Here is a 19,613-nt window from a genome sequence, read left to right as displayed (position 1 = left end):
CAAAAAAACCCCCACATGGCATACCATTTTGGAAACTAGACCCCTCGGGGAACGTAACAAGGGGTTAAGTGAACCTTTATACCCCACAGGTGTTTCACGACTTTTGCATATGTAAAAATTTTTTTTTTTTTTTTTACCTAAAATGCTTGTTTTCCCCAAAATTTTACATTTTTAAAAAGGGTAAAAGCAGAAAATACCCCCCAAAATTTGTAACACAATTTCTCCCGAGTACGGCGATACCCCATATGTGACCCTAAACTGTTGCCTTGAAATACGACAGGGCTCCAAAGTGAGAGCGCCATGCGCATTTGAGGCCTAAATTAGGGATTGCATAGGGGTGGACATAGGGGTATTCTACGCCAGTGATTCCCAAACAGGGTGCCTCCAGCTGTTGCAAAACTCCCAGCATGCCTGGACAGTCAACGGCTGTCCGACAATACTGGGAGTTGTTTTGCAACAGCTGGAGGCTCCGTTCTGGAAACAGTGGCGTACCAGACGTTTTTCATTTTTATTGGGGAGGGGAGGGGGGCTGTGTAGGGGTATGTGTATATGTAGTGTTTTTTACTTTTTATTTTATTTTTTGTGGTAGTGTAGTGTAGTGTTTTTAGGGTACAGTCGCACGGGCGGGGGGTTCACAGTAGTTTCTCGCTGGCAATTTGAGCTGCAGCAGAAAGTTTGCGGCAGCTCAAATTTGCAGCCAGATACTTACTGTAATCCTCCGCCCATGTGAGTGTACCCTGTACGTTCACATTGGGGGGGGGACATCCAGCTGTTGCATAACTACAACTCCCAGCATGCCCGTTGGCTGTCGGTGACTGCTGAGAGTTGTAGTTTTGCAACAACTGTAGGTACACTGGTTATGTATCACTGAGTTTGTGACCTAACTCAGTGTTTCACAACCAGTGTGCCTCCAGCTGTTGCAAAACTACAACTCCCAGCATGTACGGTGCATGGTGTAAGGTGACTGCTGAGAGTTGTAGTTTGCAACAGCTGGAGGCACACCGGTCGTGAAACACTGAGTTAGGTAAAAAAAAACTCTTGAGTTTCACAACCAGTGTGCCTTCAGCTGTTGCAAAACTACAACTCTCAGCAGTCACCAACAGCCAACGGGCATGCTGGGAGTTGTAGTTATGCAACCAGCAGATGCACCACTACAACTCCCAGCATGCACTTTAGCTGTTTGTGCAAGCTGGGAGTTGTAGTTAGACAACAGCTGAAGGTACACTTTTCCATAGAAATAATGTGCCTCCAGCTGTTGCAAAACCATAAGTCCCAGCATGCCCATAAGGGAATGCTGGGAGTTGTGGTGGTCTGCCTCCTGCTGTTGCATAACTACAGCTCCCAGCATGCCCTTTTTGCATGCTGGGAGCTGTTGCTAAGCAACAGCAGGAGGCTGTAACTCACCTCCTGCTGTTGCTTCATCGCTGGACTGTCCCTCGCCGCCGCAGCTGCTCCTGGGGCCCCGATCCCAACAGGGGCGCCGGGGATCGGGGTCCCCAGCACCGGGGGTCGTCTTCCCGCACCCGCTCACGCCCTCCGGAAGAGGGGCGGAGCGGGTGCGGGAGTGACACCCGCAGCAGGCGCCCTGATTGGTCGGCCGGTAATCCCGCCGACGAATCAGGGCGATCGTGAGGTGGCACCAGTGCCACCTCACCCCTGCAGGCTCTGGCTGTTCGGGGCCGTCAGAGACGGCCCCGAACAGCCAGTAATTCCGGGTCACCGGGTCACCGGAGACCCGATTGACCCGGAATCGCCGCAGATCGCTGGACTGAATTGTCCAGCGATCTGCGGCGATCGCCGACATGGGGGGGCATAATGACCCCCCTGGGCGATATGCCGGGATGCCTGCTGAACGATTTCAGCAGGCATCCGGCTCCGGTCCCCAACCGGCTAGCGGTGGGGGCCGGAATTCCCACGGGCGTATGGATACGCCCTCGGTCCTTAAGGACTCGGGATGCAGGGCGTATCCATACGCCCTATGTCCTGAAGAGGTTAAAGGGGGTACACCAGTGGAAAACTTTTTTTTTTTTTTGTATGAACTGGTGCCAGAAAGCTAAACAGAGTTCTAAATTACTTCTATTTAAAAATATCAATCCTTTCAGCACCTATTAGCAGCTGTATACTACAGAGGAAATTATTTTCCTTTTGAATTTCTTTTTTGTCTTGTCCACAGTGCTCTCTGCTGACACTCTTTATTTAATTATAAAAGTACAAAACTTATACAAAAACACAAAACAAGCTTAACCAGCTATAACATAAATAAGAAATACACTGGTACCAAAGAACAAAAACAAAACCCTGCCTAACCGGCCAGCCCAGCTTTACAAAAACCTAAAATATGCCAACCCACCTAACCGAACCACACTCACACACATAACAAAAATGAACAAAAAAAAATAGCGCTTGGCTTATCAAAATATGAAAATAAAATTTAGCACTACCTGGCTACAACTCAAAATCATCCATATTCGGGAAACACAAAAAAAAAAAAAAAAATTATAAATTAAAATACAAAAGCACAACTTGGCTTAGCAAAATATAAACATAAACATAAAATTTAGCACTACCTGGCTACAAAAAAAAAAAAAAAAAAAAAAAAAAAAATTTAATAAAATAAACAACGTAACAACATGACAAAATCAAGTAAACCACGTAACATAATAACTGGTCCGACTGCCATGACTACTGTAATGCTGTAATATAGAAACAAAATGAAAACAATATATAAACAATATACATACAAAATCACATGAACATAATAATATAGTATTTAACTAAAAATAAATATATATACACTAAAGAAAACCTACAAAAACAATAGAAAACCCTACCAAAATCCCTACACTAAAACTGTACCCTCTCCCACACCACCCCTCCTGCACATGGGTCAGAGTCCATACCGTTCGTACACAAAGTCCTGTCCCTAACTGACCCATGTCAGGTCCCCAAAAGAAAAGCAAACACCACCACCCACAAATACACCCTCCCCACCTAGCACTCCTCCCAACCAACTTACACACAGACTTATACATACTAACATATACACACTAAACCAAAGCTACCTTTGGCCCAAGTTTGGTCGCCTGTAAGCCCTTCATACCATATCAGTTTAAAACAAAACAAAAAGCTAGCGTGTGCATGCATTAGCCCACCACCAGGAAGAAGGATGGCAGACTTGATACATCAAAATAATTTTAAACTCTTTCCCTAACTCCCCCCTACAATTTTCCCTGATTCTATCCCTCCATTAAAACTGACCCTGCTCTCACCCTATCACTATCCCTATAACACTGCCCCTAACCAAAATAAAGGTACTCTACCTAAAAAGGTCTAGTACCTAGGGCACATCAAAAGAAAAACCTCTCCACAGGAGAGAAGCCCTACTGGTACCAAGACTGCCATACTCCAAAGACCTGATCTTCCCGAGGTCACCGGTGATGTTCCTACAGACCTCCACCTCGGAGAGGACTTTCTGTTGGGTGGACACTAAACACCGTGCGTTCCACGTGTAGTACCTAACCACTAAACTAACTAAGAATAAAGTGCCCCGATCTCGGCCACCCAGGTTCCTGAATGCCCCATAAGCCCACTCCGGATAGGTTAGGCCGGCAAGTTGACTCCAGCCGTTGGAAGCGCCCACCCTGTTGTAAACCCCTATATTAAAGGGACAATGAAGCAGGAAGTGGTCCATGCTTTCCAGCGTGTCCCCGCACTCTTCTCGGGGACATCCCCGGTCATCAGAGTTCCTGCACTTCAGGTTGTCCCTTACATATAGCTTCCCCTGAAAGCAGCGCCAGGCCAAGTCCCAAAACTTCTGGGGGATCCTTTTCATGTTTAAAAGGTACAACCCCACCCTCAGATCCCGACCTGGGCAGTCCCTGAGCGCCAGAGGCTTCTGGAAATGGGTCAACAGAACCCGTTTGTCAAGGAACTGCCTTGACTGGGTCCTGATCTCCCACACTCCCAGACCCCACCGACGTATCGCCTTCAGAGTCGGGGTAGCATAAGCCGGAAGATATCCATGGGGCGTGCGGAGGTCCTTCACTCGCCCTCCTCTCTCCCATTCCTGGAAGAAAGGCCGAAACCATTCCCTGCAGTAGAGTACCCACGGAGGAGCCCTCTCTTTCCAGAGGTTTGCGATGTTAGCTTTCAAGAAGGTGTTCGTAAAGAACACCACAGGGTTTACCATAGATAAACCCCCTAGTCTCCTCGTGTGGTACGTAACCTCCCTCCTGACTAGGTTCATCCTGTTCCCCCATAACAGTTGGAAAAACAGGCTGTAGATCCTAGTGTAGTAAGCCTCTGGCAAAATACATACGCTGCCCAGATAGATAAACAAGGGGAGCAGGTACGATTTGATCAGGTGTACCCTTTCCCTGAGGGTCATAGACCAACCCTTCCATTGGTCCACCTTCTGAGCGGCATCCTGGAGCTTACCATCCCAGTTTTTGGTGGGATAATCATCCTGGCCGAATGTGATGCCTAAGACTTTTGCTGATTCTTGGGGCCCTGGAAGGGTGTCCGGGAGATCAAACGTGGGATCCCCCCCTCCCAGCCAGAGACTCTCACACTTATCCCGGTTGATCTTAGACCCGGATGCCTCCGAGTAGCGGTCCACCTCCGACATCACCACATCGACCTCCTCCTGTGAGGAGACGAAAATAGTGACATCGTCAGCGTACGCCACCACTCTATGGGTGACATCCAGCTCCGCCAGACTCATCCCGACTCCCGCCAACGGCCCACAATCTACCCTCCGGACGAAGGGATCGATTGCAAACACGTATAAAAGCGGGCTCAAAGGACAACCCTGACGGACTCCGGACCCCACCTCAAAAGAGCGGCCAGACCAACCGTTCACCAGCGGGAAACTCTCTGCCCCTGCATACAAGATCTTAAGCCAATTAACAAAAGTACTCGGTAAGCCATATCTCAGGAGGACGGACCAGAGGTACTCGTGGTTCACCCGATCAAACGCCTTGGCCTGATCCAGGGACAGCAAGTACCCCTTCCAGAAACCCGCACTACTCCGCTCCACTGCCTCCCTGACACCAAGGACAGCACTTAAGGTGCTTCGGCCTGGAACAGAGCAGTGCTGAGTCCCCGAAAGGAGCCGGGGTGCAAACTTCACCAGCCGATTAAACAGTATCTTGGCCAGAAGCTTCCTGTCCGTATTGAGAAGAGCTATGGGCCTCCAATTCTCAATTCGGCTGGGATCTTTACCCTTTGAGAGAAGAATCAGGGCTGACCTCCTCATTGACTTCGGCAGAGTGCCCGAGGAGAGACACTCATTGAATACCTCAGTCAAGAGGGGAGCTAAAGACTCCTTAAAGGTCCTGTACCACTCGGATGTTAAGCCATCCGGACCTGGCGACTTCTTAGGGGCAAGCCCCTCGATCGCCAGTCTCACTTCCTCTTCCCTGATTTCTTCTGCCAAAACAACAAGAGAGGGGTCTACCCCTGGCTCAGGAATGGTTTCAGCCAGGAAAGCCGACATCCTGTCTCGATCTAGATCCTTCCTTCCCAAGAGGTGCGAGTAGAAGGATCTGACGACCTCCAAGATCCCTGATCTGGACCGATTCAGAGATCCCGTACTATCAATCAGTCCTGAAATGACTTTACTACTCACTGACATCTTACAGTTTCTGTAAGGGTCGGGCGAGCGGTACTTCCCGAAATCCCTCTCAAAAACCAAAGAAGCGTGCCTATCGTACTGACACCTCATCAGCAAGGATTTCACTCTGGAGATATCCTCTCGGCTACCTCCAGTCGAGACGAGAAGCTCGAGTTTCCTCCTCAGACCCTGATACAAGCGATACCTGTTCAGGGACCTGAGGCTCGAGAGCTGGCGGAAGAACCCCGCAACCCGCTTCTTGAATATCTCCCACCACTCTGACTTACTACTACAAAGGTCCAGTAAAGGTACCTGACTCTGAAGAAAATCCTCAAAGGACTGTCTTACCTCCGCTTCCTCCAGGAGGGACGAATTCAGCTTCCAATAACCTTTTCCCATCCGGGGGGTCTCTGAAACATTCAGGGAAAACAAAATCATACAGTGATCGGAGAACTCCACCTCAACCACGGACACTGCGGAAGAGACGGCTTCCTCCTTCAAATAAAACCTATCTATTCTAGACCTGCGACTACCTTGATGATAGGTGAAACCCGCGTGGCCCGAGGGGCTCCGGATGTGGGCATCCTCTAGGCGAGCTTCTCTAGTTATGCTAATCAGTGCCACACTATCGCAAGTCAGCGGACCATTGGAGCCTCTCCTATCTTGGGACCTCGTGACATTATTGAAGTCCCCTCCAAAGATCACCTGCCGACTCGTAAAAAGAAAGGGCTTAATCCTCATAAAGAGATCTTTACGGCCCCGCTTAGTTTGCGGGGCGTAGATGTTAATGAGTCGGAGCTCTTGTCCCTTCATGAAGACATCTAAGATCAGGCACCTCCCCATTTCTAATTCAATAACCCGTCGGCATTCAACAGGAGCGGTAAAAAGGACCGCCACCCCACTATACGACTCAGCCGCAAGAGACCAGTGGGAGGGGCCGCGCCTCCACTCTCTCCTGGCTTTTACCAGGGAGGCTAGATCTGACAACCTGGTCTCCTGCAGATACAAAATGTCGGCTTCAACACGGCCGAGAAAATCAAAGGCTGCAAATCTAGCCGTATCCGACTTTATGCTGGCACAATTAATAGATGCCAGCGTCAATGGGGTGAGTGCCGCCATACAGGGTGATTGAATTAGATGGCCTCACCCTTTATTTCTTTTTCCCCTTCTTTTTAGCCCCCTCATCCCCCGAAGACGACGAAAGGGCAGGACCACTCTTACATCTTTTTTTAGACTCCGATTGGTCCATAAGGTCCCCGTGTCCGTCCGGCCCCGGTCTAGCCCTGCCCTCTGAGGAAGGTGCCTCGACAGGACAGGGCCCAGTTCCCCCCAGAGGCTCTTTCTCCCGAGGCACCCCGCCCTCACCTTCCCCCTCCAAGGAGGGGGAGGAGATGGTATCAAGGACGAGGTATCGGTTTGACAGGTCAATCAGAGGGGGGGCAGCCAGGCTTCCGCTTTGGACCTGGCCCATAGTACCAGGAGCTTCAGAGGGCTGTGACCTCTTCTTTTTCCCTTTCCTTTTGCCCTTTTCTTTCTTTTTGGGCCTCACCCCACTTTCCTCATCCACACTTTCATAGTGGGAGGAATCGGAAGGGTCGGCCATATTGCTTTCCTCTCTGTGAAGTCTCCTGATCTCCTCATCCAGCACATTCTCCACCAGGGCTTCAGCAGTTACAGGGCCAGCTTCAGGAGCAGGGACTGAAGCTACCCCCGCCACCTGGGCACTCTCCAGCTCCCTACTCCTTCTACGATTTTCCTCCCGCCTTAGTTTGGCAGGGCCCTTTTTCCTCCTCACTAGCCCTGTTGCGCCCCCATCCCTGCCCGTACCCTCCCCAGCCGAGGCAACGTCACAGCTCTCCTCAGCTGGAGCGGCCGCCGCATGGGCGAAGGCGCTAGGACAACGGCTGAAAGGGTGTCCGAGGACACCACACAGGTGGCACCGGATCTGCCGACAGGATGCGGCCAGATGACCCACCCCACCACACAAAGCGCAGACCTGCACAGTACAGGCTGCGCTAAAGTGGGTGGGGCTGCCACACCTGTGACAGACCTTAGGCTGCCCCTGGTAGAAGACCTGGATCCTATCACGTCCAAGGAAGGCGGCTGACGGAATGTGGGCAACCGTACTCCCTGAACGCTTGAGTTTGACGGAAAACGTCCAGGCCCCGGACCAGATCCCGTGCTCATCCAAGTTTTTCTTGGGCATGTCCGTCACATCCCCATACCGTCCGAGCCAGGTCATGATATCATAACAAGAAAGTGACTCGTTACGGGTCAAAACGGTCACCTTCTTGACAGCATTCTGACGGGAAATCGCCTTTACGGCGAACTCCCGCCAGCCGGGCTCGTTTTTTGCCACTTCGTAGTTCGACCAGAAGAGTTCAAGACCCTCCGGCCGAACGAAACTGACATCAAACTCAGACGAACCATAGGGGTGAATCAGAGCAAAGATGTCATTCGCCCTGAATTCCATCTGCAGGAGGAGCTCAACCACTTTTGCGCGAGGTGGGCACGCATCCTCGCCCCTCCAAATCAGACGAACCACATTCCTACGGTTATTGTCCTGCCCGGATGTCGGGAGGGACCAGACCACCTCCCCATTCCTCTCTCGGAAAGCCCCCAAACCATGCCTCTCTATCCAGAAAGACAGGTCGACCTCACCCCTTCCCTCTACCTGGATCGACCTGTCACCCCTGCGTAGAGCCTCCAGGAGGCGCTGTTGCAAATGGCCCCCAGGGCCGGACGGAGACGAGGACCCCCCTGAACCCCCGGCAGTGACATTAGCATAGCTCCTAGGAGCAGTCACTACCGGGGGGGCAGCCGGACCAGACCCAGAACCATCAGCATAACCACTCACACCACTACTCCCATCTTTATTTACATCCATACCAGACCTCCCATTCATACCACAACTACTCCCACCATCCTTCACTCCACTGACACTCCTCTTATCCACAAGACTTCCACACTCATTCTCAAATCCTGCACTCTTATGCTGACTAACAGATTCTGGGCTGGCTGGGACTTGTAGTGTTGCAGGTTTTATCACACTTTTCTTTTCTGGCTTAGCTGCCGGGGTCGATGCTGATAGTTCCTTCTCCTTGGCTGAAGTCACTTCCGGAGTCCGGGGCTGCATCTCCGGGCACACCCCAGCTCCTCCCACAGTGCCAGCACCTGCTTTGCCCGACTGCACGGGCTCTGTGGATGATGCCGGCGCACGGACACTCCCCCCCCTCATGGAGGAGTGCCCCGCAGCGCCCACAGAATACACAGTACTTGGAGGACCGCCCCCCGAGCACACAGACCTACCATTCTCCTCCACCGGCACCCGGACACTCCCCCCCCCCCTCACAGGGAAGTGCCCCGCAGTGCCGGTAATGCCCACAGCACTCGGGGAACCGCCCCCCGAGCACACGGCAGCATAGCTTACCCCGCCACTGCCCACCATGAGCCCATCCTGCCCCTCCCTACTGGCAAGATGGGTGGGCTTCATATCTATTGCGTCCGCAGCCTTTTCTGACGCCATGCTGTATCCCCTATGCTGGCTCCGTTCCACCACAGAAACAGAGTCTGGCAGTCTGGGGGACCCAGCAGCCTGAACCAGCTTTGCAGCTGGCCCAGACTGCTGGAAAGGAACAAACACGTACTGCACTGTTTCCTGGGTCTTTTGTTTCTTTGCCTTACGTTTCACCACCACATCCTCACACTGGTCGTCCCCAAAGGTAAAGTTCTGGAGGTGGGCTGGGGACTCCTGCATAACAATCGCCCTTAATAAACCCCCAGCCGCACTCTCCACATCATCCTCCTCACTATCACTTGATGGTAGTGCCACCTGTGCTGGCTCGATGTAGCTGTCTTGGGTGTCACAGGGAGTAGCTACAGGAACAGCATCCATCTCCACCACTTGTGAATTTTCTTCCACCTCCTTTACACCTTCACCACCATCCTCACTTTCTTCACCGCCACTACTCTCCCCATCATCCACCTCCTCCTTACCTGGGGATTTCATGGCGGCAAACCGGTCTCCATTCACCAGCTTCTCCTTTAAGAGACCGCTCCCCTCAAGTATCTCTGCTCTCCTCTCGTCCAGCTTTGCAATCTCACTCTTCAGAGCCGTAATCCTCTTTTTCAGCTCTGGCCTATTCTTTTTGGATGCTGTGTTCGCCAGGTTCTGAGCAACACGAAGATCCTCTCTGGCCATCCTCATCTCCTTGCCACACTGGTCATATTCCGCAAACCGTGCGGCCATGCGGGAGCAGTATATTGCGCTCGATTCCTTGGGCCCTCTCTCAGCCCACATTTCCAAGCTTTTCCTCCGTGCCTTCCTTCCACCAGATTTCTGGCTTGCACCCGTTGCCGGGGGAGCAGAGCCTGCATTACTGCAGACTCTGCCAGATCTTCTCCCCCGGGCCGGAATGGCTGTTGCTGTTTGCTCTCCACCCCCCGCCAGCCTTGAAGAACGGGAGGTGGAGGCCCTGGGCTCCATGCAGGGAGGCTCTCCCCAGGAGCCTGACACACTCCTGGGAAGGCAGATGGATCACCTGCTCTGGTCTGATCTGCTGGAAGTTTGTGGAGCTCAATAAGGGACACACCCGCACGCTGCTCACACTGAACTGTTGTGTTCACAGGAAGTGCTCTCTGCTGACACCACTGTCCGTGTCAGGAATTGTCCAGAGCAGCATAGGTTTGCTATGGGGATTTTCTCCTGATCTGGACAGTTCATGATACGGGCATCAAGTGTCAACAGAGAGGACTGTGGACAAGACAAAAAAGAAATACAAAAAGAAAAGAATTTCCTCTGTAGCATACAGCTGCTAATAAGTACTGGAAGGTAAATATTTTTTAATATTAGTCACTGACAAATCTGTTTAACTTTCTGGCACCAGTTAATTAAAAAAAAAAAAATTTCACCAGAGTGGAAGCGTTCACACATACAGGATCTGCTGCATATTTTTTGCAGCTGATTTAGCTACCCATTAAAGTTAATGAGTAACAAAATCAGCTGCACAAAATATGCAGCAAAAATATGCAGCAGATCCTGTATGTGTGAACGCTTCCACTCTGGGAATTTTTAGTTGACAGTTTGCTGAATAACATCATTAGGAGACAACATTAAAAGACTATATACATACCCCCTCAAAGGACATCTGGAGAAGAAAAGGTTTAGTCTCAAGGGGCGATGCGCCTTCTTTACCATAAGAACTGTGAATTTACAGTCTACCTCAGGAACTGTCCTACTGTAAATTTTATAGTATTTGAAAATTACCAAGTTGCTACCAAGCATCTATACCAGTGTTTTTCAAACAGTGTGCCTCCAGCTGTTGCATGCTGGCATGCTGAGAGCTGTACTTTTAAAACCGATAAGACGCACTGTCTGGAAAACACTGCTATAGATGCTTGGTCACAACTTGGTAATTTTCAAATACTATAAAGTTTACAGTAGGATATATTTATATCTATACAAGCCAAGTAACTCAGAGGCAACTTCTAATATTCTACATTATTTATAGTAGGGGGTAGATAATCTCTTCTAACACACACCTCAGCTAAGCTACTGCACAAACTCTTTGTAAAAAAAATAAAATTATATATATATACCGTATTTATCGGGGTATACCACGCACCGGCCTATAACACGCACCCTCATTTTACCACGGATATTTGGGTAAAAAAAGTTTTTTACCCAAATATCCATGAAAAAATGAGGGTGCGTGTGTGCGCGTGTATACCCCGATATACCCCCAGGAAAGGCAGGGGGAGAGAGGCCGTCGCTGCCCGCTTCTCTCCCCCTGCCTTTCCTGGGGTCTAGAGCGCTGCTGTCGGCCCTTTTCACCCCCTGGTTATCGGAGCCGCTGCCCGTTCTGTCCCCCTGACTATCGGTGCCGGCGCCGATAGCCAGGGAGAGAGAAGCGGCGCCGACAGCCAGGGGGAGAGAAGGGGCAGCGGCACCCATTGCCGGCGCCGCTGCCCCGTTGCCTCCCCCCATCCCCGGTGGCATAATTACCTGAGTCCGGTCCGCGCTGCTCCGCTGCTCCAGGCCTCCGTCGTGCGTCCCCGGCGTCATTGCTATGCGCTGAACGGCGCGGCGCTCTGACGTCATGCGCCGCGCCGTGCATAGCAATGACGCTGGGGACGCACGACGGAGGCCTGGAGCAGCGGAGCAGCGCGGACCGGACTCAGGTAATTATGCTACCGGGGATGGGGGAAGGCAACGGGGCAGCGGCGCCGGCAATGGGTGCCGCTGACCCTTCTCTCCCCCTGGCTGTCAGCGGCGCTTCTCTCTCCCTGGCTATCGGCGCCGGCACAGATAGTCAGGGGGACAGAACGGGCAGCGGCGCCGATAACCAGGGGGTGAAAAGGGCCGACAGCAGCGCTCTAGACCCCAGGAGAGGCAGGGGGAGAGAAGCGGGCAGCGACGGCCTCTCTCCCCCTGCCTTTCCTGGGGGGGTATCGGCGTATAACACGCACACAGACTTTAGGCTAAAAATTTTAGCCTAAAAAGTGCGTGTTATACGGCGATAAATACGGTATATATATATATATATATATATATATATATATATATATATATATATATATATATATATATATAAAATTTGAAAATTATATTTATATATATATTTTTTTTTATTTATTTATATATTTTTATATATATATATATATATATATATATATATATGTGTGTGTGTGTGTGTGTGTGTGTGTGTGTGTGTGTGTGTGTGTGTTATATATATATATATATATATATATATATATATATATATATATATATATATATATTTTTTTTTTTTTTTTATATTATTATAAAAAGGTTTTGCAGTACCTGATGTGTGTTAGATGGAATAATTTACCCCCTACTATGAATTATGTAGAACATTAGAAGTTGTAGAAACATTATTAACATACCATATTTCAACACATACCTTAGCTACTGCACATCCCTGTGGTAAAAAAAAAAAAAAAAATCATATGATATATTATTATTATATTTTTGCAAAACTCTAGGGTGTAGATTACTTCTAACACACACCTCAGCTACAGCACAACCTCTTTGTAAAAAAATAAGAATATAAATGTATACAACACAATGTAACTCCAAGTCAATGACACTTCTGTGAAATCACACTGTCCACTCAGGAAGCAACACTGATGGACAATTAATTTCACATGCTGTTGTGCAAATGGAACAGACAACAGGTGGAAATTATGGGCAATTAGCAAGACACCCCAATAAAGGAGTGGTTCTGCAGGTTGTGACCACAGACCACTTTTTAGTTCTTATGCTTCCTGGCTGATGTTTTGGTCACTTTTGAATTCTGGCGGTGCTTTGACTCAAGGGGTAGCATGAAATGGAGTCTACAACCCACACAAGTGGCTCAGGTAGTGCTGACAGGCCAGTACATCGGGAGGCGTGGAGGAGGCCGTAGGAGGGCAACAACCAGGACCGCTACTTCCGCCTTTGTGCAAGTAGGAGCAGGAGGAGCACTGCCAGAGCCCTGCAAAATGACCTCCAGCGGGCCACAAATGTGCATGTGTCCACTCAAACGGTCAGAAACCGACTCAATGAAGGTGGTATGACGTCCACAGGTGGGGTTCTGCTTACAGCCCAACACACTGCAGGACGTTTGGCATTTGCCAGAGAACACCAAGATTGGCAAATTCGCCACTGGCGCCCTGTGCTCGTCACAGATGAAAGCAGGTTCACACTGAGCACATGTGACAGACGTGACAGTCTGGAGACGCCATGGAGAACATTCTGCTGCCTGCAACATCCTCCACCATGACTGGTTTGGTGGTGGGTCAGTAATGGTGTGGGATGGCATTTCTTTGGGGGGCCGCACAGCCCTCCATGTGCTTGCCAGATGTAGCCTGACTGCCATTAGGTACCGAGATGAGATCCTCAGACCCCTTGTGAGACCATATGCTGGTGCGGTTGGCCCTGGGTTCCTACTAATGCAAGACAATGCTAGACCTCATGTGGCTGGTGTTTGTCAGCAGTTCCTGCAAGAGGAAGGCATTGATGCTATGGCCTGGCCTGCCCTGCCCTGCCCATTCCCCAGATCTAAATCCGATTGAGCACATCTGGGACATCATGTCTCGCTTTATCCACCAATGCCATGTTGCACCACAGACTGTCCAGGAGTTGGCGGATGCTTTAGTCAAGGCCTGGGAGGACATCCCTCAGGAGACCATCTGCCACCTAATCAGGAGCATGCCCAGGCATTGTAGGGAGGTCATACGGGCACGTGGAGGCCACACACACTACTGAGCCTCATTTTGACTTGTTTTAAGGACATTACATCAGAGTTGGATCAGCCTGTAGTGTGGTTTTCCACTTTGATTTTGAGTGTGACTCTATAGCCAGACCTCCATGGGTTGATCAATTTGATTTCCATTGATAATTTTTGTGTGATTTTGTTGTCAGCACTTTCAACTATCCAAAGACAAAAGTATTTCCTACCATTAGTTCATTCATTCAGATCTAGGATGTGTTATCTTAGTGTTCCCTTTATTTTTTTTAGCAGTATATGTATTATATATATATATAGCATGAATTGAAGAAGGGAATGCAGAGAGCACAATAATCTAACTCCACCCGTGTCAATGAATCACAGGAATCGTGCCAAAAAGGCAGGACAGCAGCCGGACTCTTCAGAGGGGTACAAAGCTCAAAAGGTAGTAGAAGAGTTGATATGGATGCAATGTAGAACTAAAGCTTGCACTCACCCTTCCTATAGATATTCTTCATACGGTCAATCTGTTCGGGCAGGGAGATCCCGGTGATGCAGGGTGCTCCGAGGCAAACAGCCATTTTCACACACAGCTGTATGCTTCTTCAGGCCTCCAAAATGGCTGTTTGCCTATGAGCACCCCGCATCACCGGGATCTCCCTGTCCGAACGGAATGACTGTATTAAGAATATCTATAGGAATGGTGAGTACAAGCTTTAATTCTACATTGCATGCAATATATGTATATGGATAACATTTAAAATATAAATAACTATTAAAAAAATCCTTGTTTAATAGAGCTTGCACTAGTGAACAAAAGGGTTATCCAGTACTTACCAGCTGCTGTATACTACAAAGGAAGTTGTGTAGTTCTTTACAGTCTGACCACATTGCTCTCAGCTGACACATCTGTCCATGTCAGGAACTGTCCAGAGTAGAAGCAAATATCCATAGAAAACCTCTCCTGGTCCAGACAGTTCCTGACATGGACAGAGGTGTCAGCAGAGAGCACTGTGATCAGACTGGAAAGAACTACACAATTTCCTCTGTAGTATACAGCAGATGATAACAGCAGATGATAATTCCTGGAAGGATTAAGATTTTTAAACAGAGGTAATTTACTAATCTGTATAACTTTCTGGCACTAGCTGATTTGAAAACATTTTTTTTTCCACTGGAGTACCTCTTTAAGCTGCATGTGCTGGAGTCCAGCCAGGTGAACTCATTAGACGCATATGTGGGTTAAGGTCAGTTCACACTACATGAAGTTTTGATGCATTTTCTTATTCAAAGTGCATTCCTTAGCAAAATATTGCTATACGTTGAAAGTGATTTGACCTATAATGACAATTGGGGTGATTTATAAAGATTCAAAGTATTTAGGCTAAGTAAAATGGGTTATGGTAGTTGATGTCCTGATGTAGTTCACAGGAAGTGAGCTCATCTAAAACATCCTGTTTTGACATATTAAGGGCCCATTCACATTGGGCGCTGCTGAAATATACCGGTGCTAACGGACCCAAATCACTGGAACATTTGGAGTGTCAGACTGTGATTGCATGAACAAGTTACAGTAGTAAAACACTTAGAAGCATTAAAGAAGACATTGACCTCATGCAATTCAAGCCTCTGTCATTATAATTTACAGATCCCAACCCATTGCAGGGGAGTGAAAATTGAAAAAAAACAAAAAAAACGAAAAAAATTAAATTAAATTAAAAAAAAACCTTCTTGTACAAGGGACTAAAATGGAGCCCAATCTACTTGTCCCTCGTGACAATCTACTTGTTCGAGCCAATTTTCATTTTTGCATGATTGCTTTTTTACTCCTCGCACTATAATAGCCATAACTCTTATTTTTCCATCTTCAGACCCATATGAGGGCTTGTTTTTTGCGGGACCGACTGCACTTTGTAATGACACCTTTTATTTTCCCATAACATATGCCCCGAAACAAAAAAATAAAAATGGTGAAATTGAAATAAAAGAAAAAATAAGAATTTTGCAAATTTGTTCTTTCTTTTTACATCATTTACCTTGTGGTCAAACTGACCTGTTATTTTGATACTTTAGGTTGGCCTGAATACAGCAATACTAAATTTGTATAGTTTCTGTCAAGATTTACTCTTTTTTTAAAAATTCTAAACTTTTTAGAATTTTTTTTTATTGCACTTTTCTGACCCCTGTAGTTTTTTTTTATTTTTTTGTATACTGGGCTGTGTGATGGCTCATTTCTTGTGCCATAATCTGTTTGTATCGGTTCCATTTTGGTATTGATCTGATTTTTTTAATCACTTAACTTTTTCTGGAATATGATGCTATAAAAACTGCAATTCTGGGATTCTGTATTTTTATTTACATTTATGTCATTGCCTGTATGGGATATATAATGTTATATTTTAATAGTATGAACAATTGCGCACGAGGAGATCCCAAATATGTTTTTTTTATTATGTTTATGGGTTTTTTTTTAAATAGGAAAAGGGGGTGATTTAAACTTTTAATATGGAAGGGGTTAATGTGTCTCAGACTTTTATTAAACTATTTTTTTTATTTATTTATTTTTTTTTTTAAACACTATTAGTCCCTTAGGGGACTTTTAGGAATTATCATTAGATTCCTCATACAGATCAATGCAGTTCTATTGAACTCCACTGATCTGTGTGCTCTGCATTCCATTGATAGAGCCTGGTCCAGCCAGCCTCTATCAATGACAGAGCCAAGGACAACAGGGAACAAGAGATAAGCCCTCCGACTACCTCTACAGTGGATCGCCCCCCCCAACCCCATCACCCCCTGATATCATGCTGCAGTGGGAGGGGTGCAGGGTGCGATCCATCCCACTAGCCAACTAGGGAGCATTTACCTTTATATGCTGCTGTCAATTGGTAGTATCTGTATTTATAGCCAACCGGCTTATATAAATGCTAGTGGACCTGCAGTTCCACAACTATTACCAAACATCTAAGCCTAAGTTAAAACCAGTATGTGTGCCCCCTCCACATGTTTCGTTCTGGGGTACGGTTGTTGAATAAGGCCATATCCACATCCCTGCATTGTAAGGGAAGAGAATACAAGAATGCAAAAAAACTATGAATAAGGTGGAATGCCTCATCTACTTCTTAAGGCCAACATTTCCACCTTCTAAAAAAGCAGTTTTCCTTAGCCAAGGAATTTAAAAACCTCTTTTCTTACTCTATATTGAGCTTAACCAAGTATATCCAATTATCTATAGCGCGGGTCACTTCAGGTAACCAAACCATTACAATAAGGCTAGGGTACACATCAAGATTTGTGCCTTCGAGGCACGGATATCTTGGGAAAGTGTCAAAAGCACATCTAGCGCCTAATTCATGTCAATGTCCAGAGCATAGTCATCATAGTATCAGGTCAATTTCTGAACACATGAAAGCTTTGTCTCGGACTGAAAAGTGCTGCATGGCAAGGTTCTCAATCCGTACCAAAAGGTGTATACACTGCGAAAATTATTCGAACATAGTCAATAGCTGACTAAGCTCGGACCATTGAAATGAATGGGACCTGTGTCTGTTAGTGGATGGATTTGTCAGCATGTCATTTTGACAGTTTTGCAGGCCCATTATGATGTGAACCTAGCCATAAACTCAACTAATCTGGGCATGGGAGGCATAGTTTAAATTTTCCGCACTACCAGCCAGTACCACTGATTAGTGTGGATGACTCTGCTGAAGTTTTCCTTTAAATAAAGCCAGGGAAAGGCTTTTTCTTATCTGAGCCAAAGATTTAGCTTGCTTACTAGATCTGTACTAGACACCTTAACTAAAGCAAAACGCTTTGTTGGAAGCTTTCCTGGCACATAACCAAATCTGCAATTGTGGCTATAATTAAGTGCATAGTTAACCCCCTCACACGCGTGAGACCCTGAGGTTAGGGGAGGGCATATTTGTAAATGTTTTTATTATGTATTAATAAGTTAAAGAGCATTTAGCTATATGTCTGATCCGAATTATAGTTGACTAGCCCCACAGAGGACCAGTGAAGAGATGTTTTATGAGTGACTTGCTGTAGCATAGGTTTATCAACAACCTTTATAAACATTGGAAGTAGACTGTACTCAAGGTACTTTGTTGTGGTTTGCTTCACATGTGGCACTATACCAAATCAGGCTATATGGATGGTAAAATTATAGCTTATTTGCAAGGCTTAGTATAGTGATAAAAAAGGCATACTTTGTGGTGAAAATGAATACTTAGAACTTAAAAGATCATAATTTACAGCATAAACATGTCATCTACAGCATAATAGTCCCCTGTAGACAGGAGCAATGTAGAAATTAGCCTAAAGAACAAGCTATTTTAGTCAAGTTCTAAAATAAGGACAATGTATGTGTGGTGTTCTACATAGCATTAAACAGTGGGCAATATAGAACAGTATTGCAGGCCGCCCACTTCTGCATGGGGCTCCGTTTAATGGATAAGGTCTTACTCATAAAGAAAGTGCTTCTAGGGAAAAAGAAACTCGATCCAATATATGGCATCTGGTGGAACATACTGTAAAAATGTTTTACATTTTTTTGCATATTCCACCATATTTAGACTGATATAATATGCTAATGTATGCGGCCTTACATGGATTATGATGCCAGTGCCATAATTTCTGTTAGGAACTACAGTTCTCACATTATACCAACACTCTTGTGTTGCTCATTAAAGTGATACATTTGATGGATATTCTAAAACTTTGTACGCAAATCCAAACAAAACTGCATGGTCTTAAATGCCCCCAAAGAATGGAAAGTGAGTGGTATTGTGTACAATGTATGCATTGCCACGCAGTTTTGGACAGGAGTGGGGAGTCTGGAAGTTAACAGGAGTCCCTGCTCTAGTATGTACATGCTGTGGCACGTTACACATATTACAGAATGTACATACAGGATCAGAGACTGGAGTCTTATCTGGAGTCTCTGGTACGTTCACACTGAGGAATTGGAGAGGAAATTTCCACACAAAATTTGTGCGGAATATAGGAGGAAACTTTATTTTTTGCTTGCCTACTGGCATTTTGTTTTGTTTTTTTGTTTTTGTTCCGCACAAAAAACGATGTCTGGCAGAATTTTTTTTTACCATTGACTTCTGTTGGATTCTGCTCGCGGATTCCACTTGAAGAATGAACATGTTCCGCAGTGTGAACAGGAAAGTGTAAAACACATTGCAGTCAATGGAAAGAGGAGATGTTGCTTAATTTGGAGCGGAGAATTCAAGAGGAATTACTCCGTGTGATCGCACCCTTTTAGAGGAACGCACATGATGTCATTTTATCAAGTGCAGCCTTCAAGAGAAGGCCTTCGCTGTTCCAGGTATTTGAGGACAGATCAGAGGAAGAGGGCCTATCTTCAGCACAGGAAGGGGTGGGGGTGGGGGAAACTACCTATACATACATACTGGGGGCATCTACTTAATGGTGTGGGGGCATCTATCTTATTGAGGGAAATTTACCTACTGGAGTGGGTTCACCTACATACTTGGGGCTTCTACCTGAAAAAGGGAGGGGGAGGGATTACCTGCCTAATGGGGGCATACCACTGCCTGCTATCTAATACGTGGGGGGTATCTACCTACTGAGGACATCTATCTAATGGGAAGGAGGAACTATCTACCCAATGTGAGGAAGTTTCCTATCTACTTGGGACCTACTTTTGCCAATCCCCAAATTGCCACTCTCTTACATTCATGGGCCAGGTTTTAGGGGAGGAGGGTTGCACAATGCTTTGTATTTCCCTGGGTGCTGCC

At 47.0% G+C, this 19,613-nt stretch overlaps 1 protein-coding gene across 5 annotated transcripts in view; it reads right to left on the bottom strand.

Annotated features, from left to right (window-relative positions):
- MAST4 (microtubule associated serine/threonine kinase family member 4) overlaps positions 1-19,613 on the bottom strand; it is a 632,006-nt gene that overhangs the window by 341,705 nt on the left and 270,688 nt on the right. The window contains exon 1 of one of the 5 annotated variants that reach the window (XM_056541565.1): positions 10,747-10,776. The exons of the other annotated variants lie outside the window; for them this stretch is intronic. Coding sequence (XP_056397540.1) covers positions 10,747-10,761 — 15 coding nt within the window. The 5' untranslated portion in view covers positions 10,762-10,776. Of the gene's footprint in view, positions 1-10,746; positions 10,777-19,613 lie in introns of those variants that run through there. 5 annotated transcript variants of the gene reach the window in all.

Source organism: Hyla sarda, chromosome 1 (assembly GCF_029499605.1).
Source record: "Hyla sarda isolate aHylSar1 chromosome 1, aHylSar1.hap1, whole genome shotgun sequence".
NCBI lineage: Eukaryota > Metazoa > Chordata > Amphibia > Anura > Hylidae > Hyla > Hyla sarda.
The sequence above is the reverse complement of the archived record's forward strand: the minus strand, read 5'-3'. Positions and strand labels throughout refer to the sequence as shown.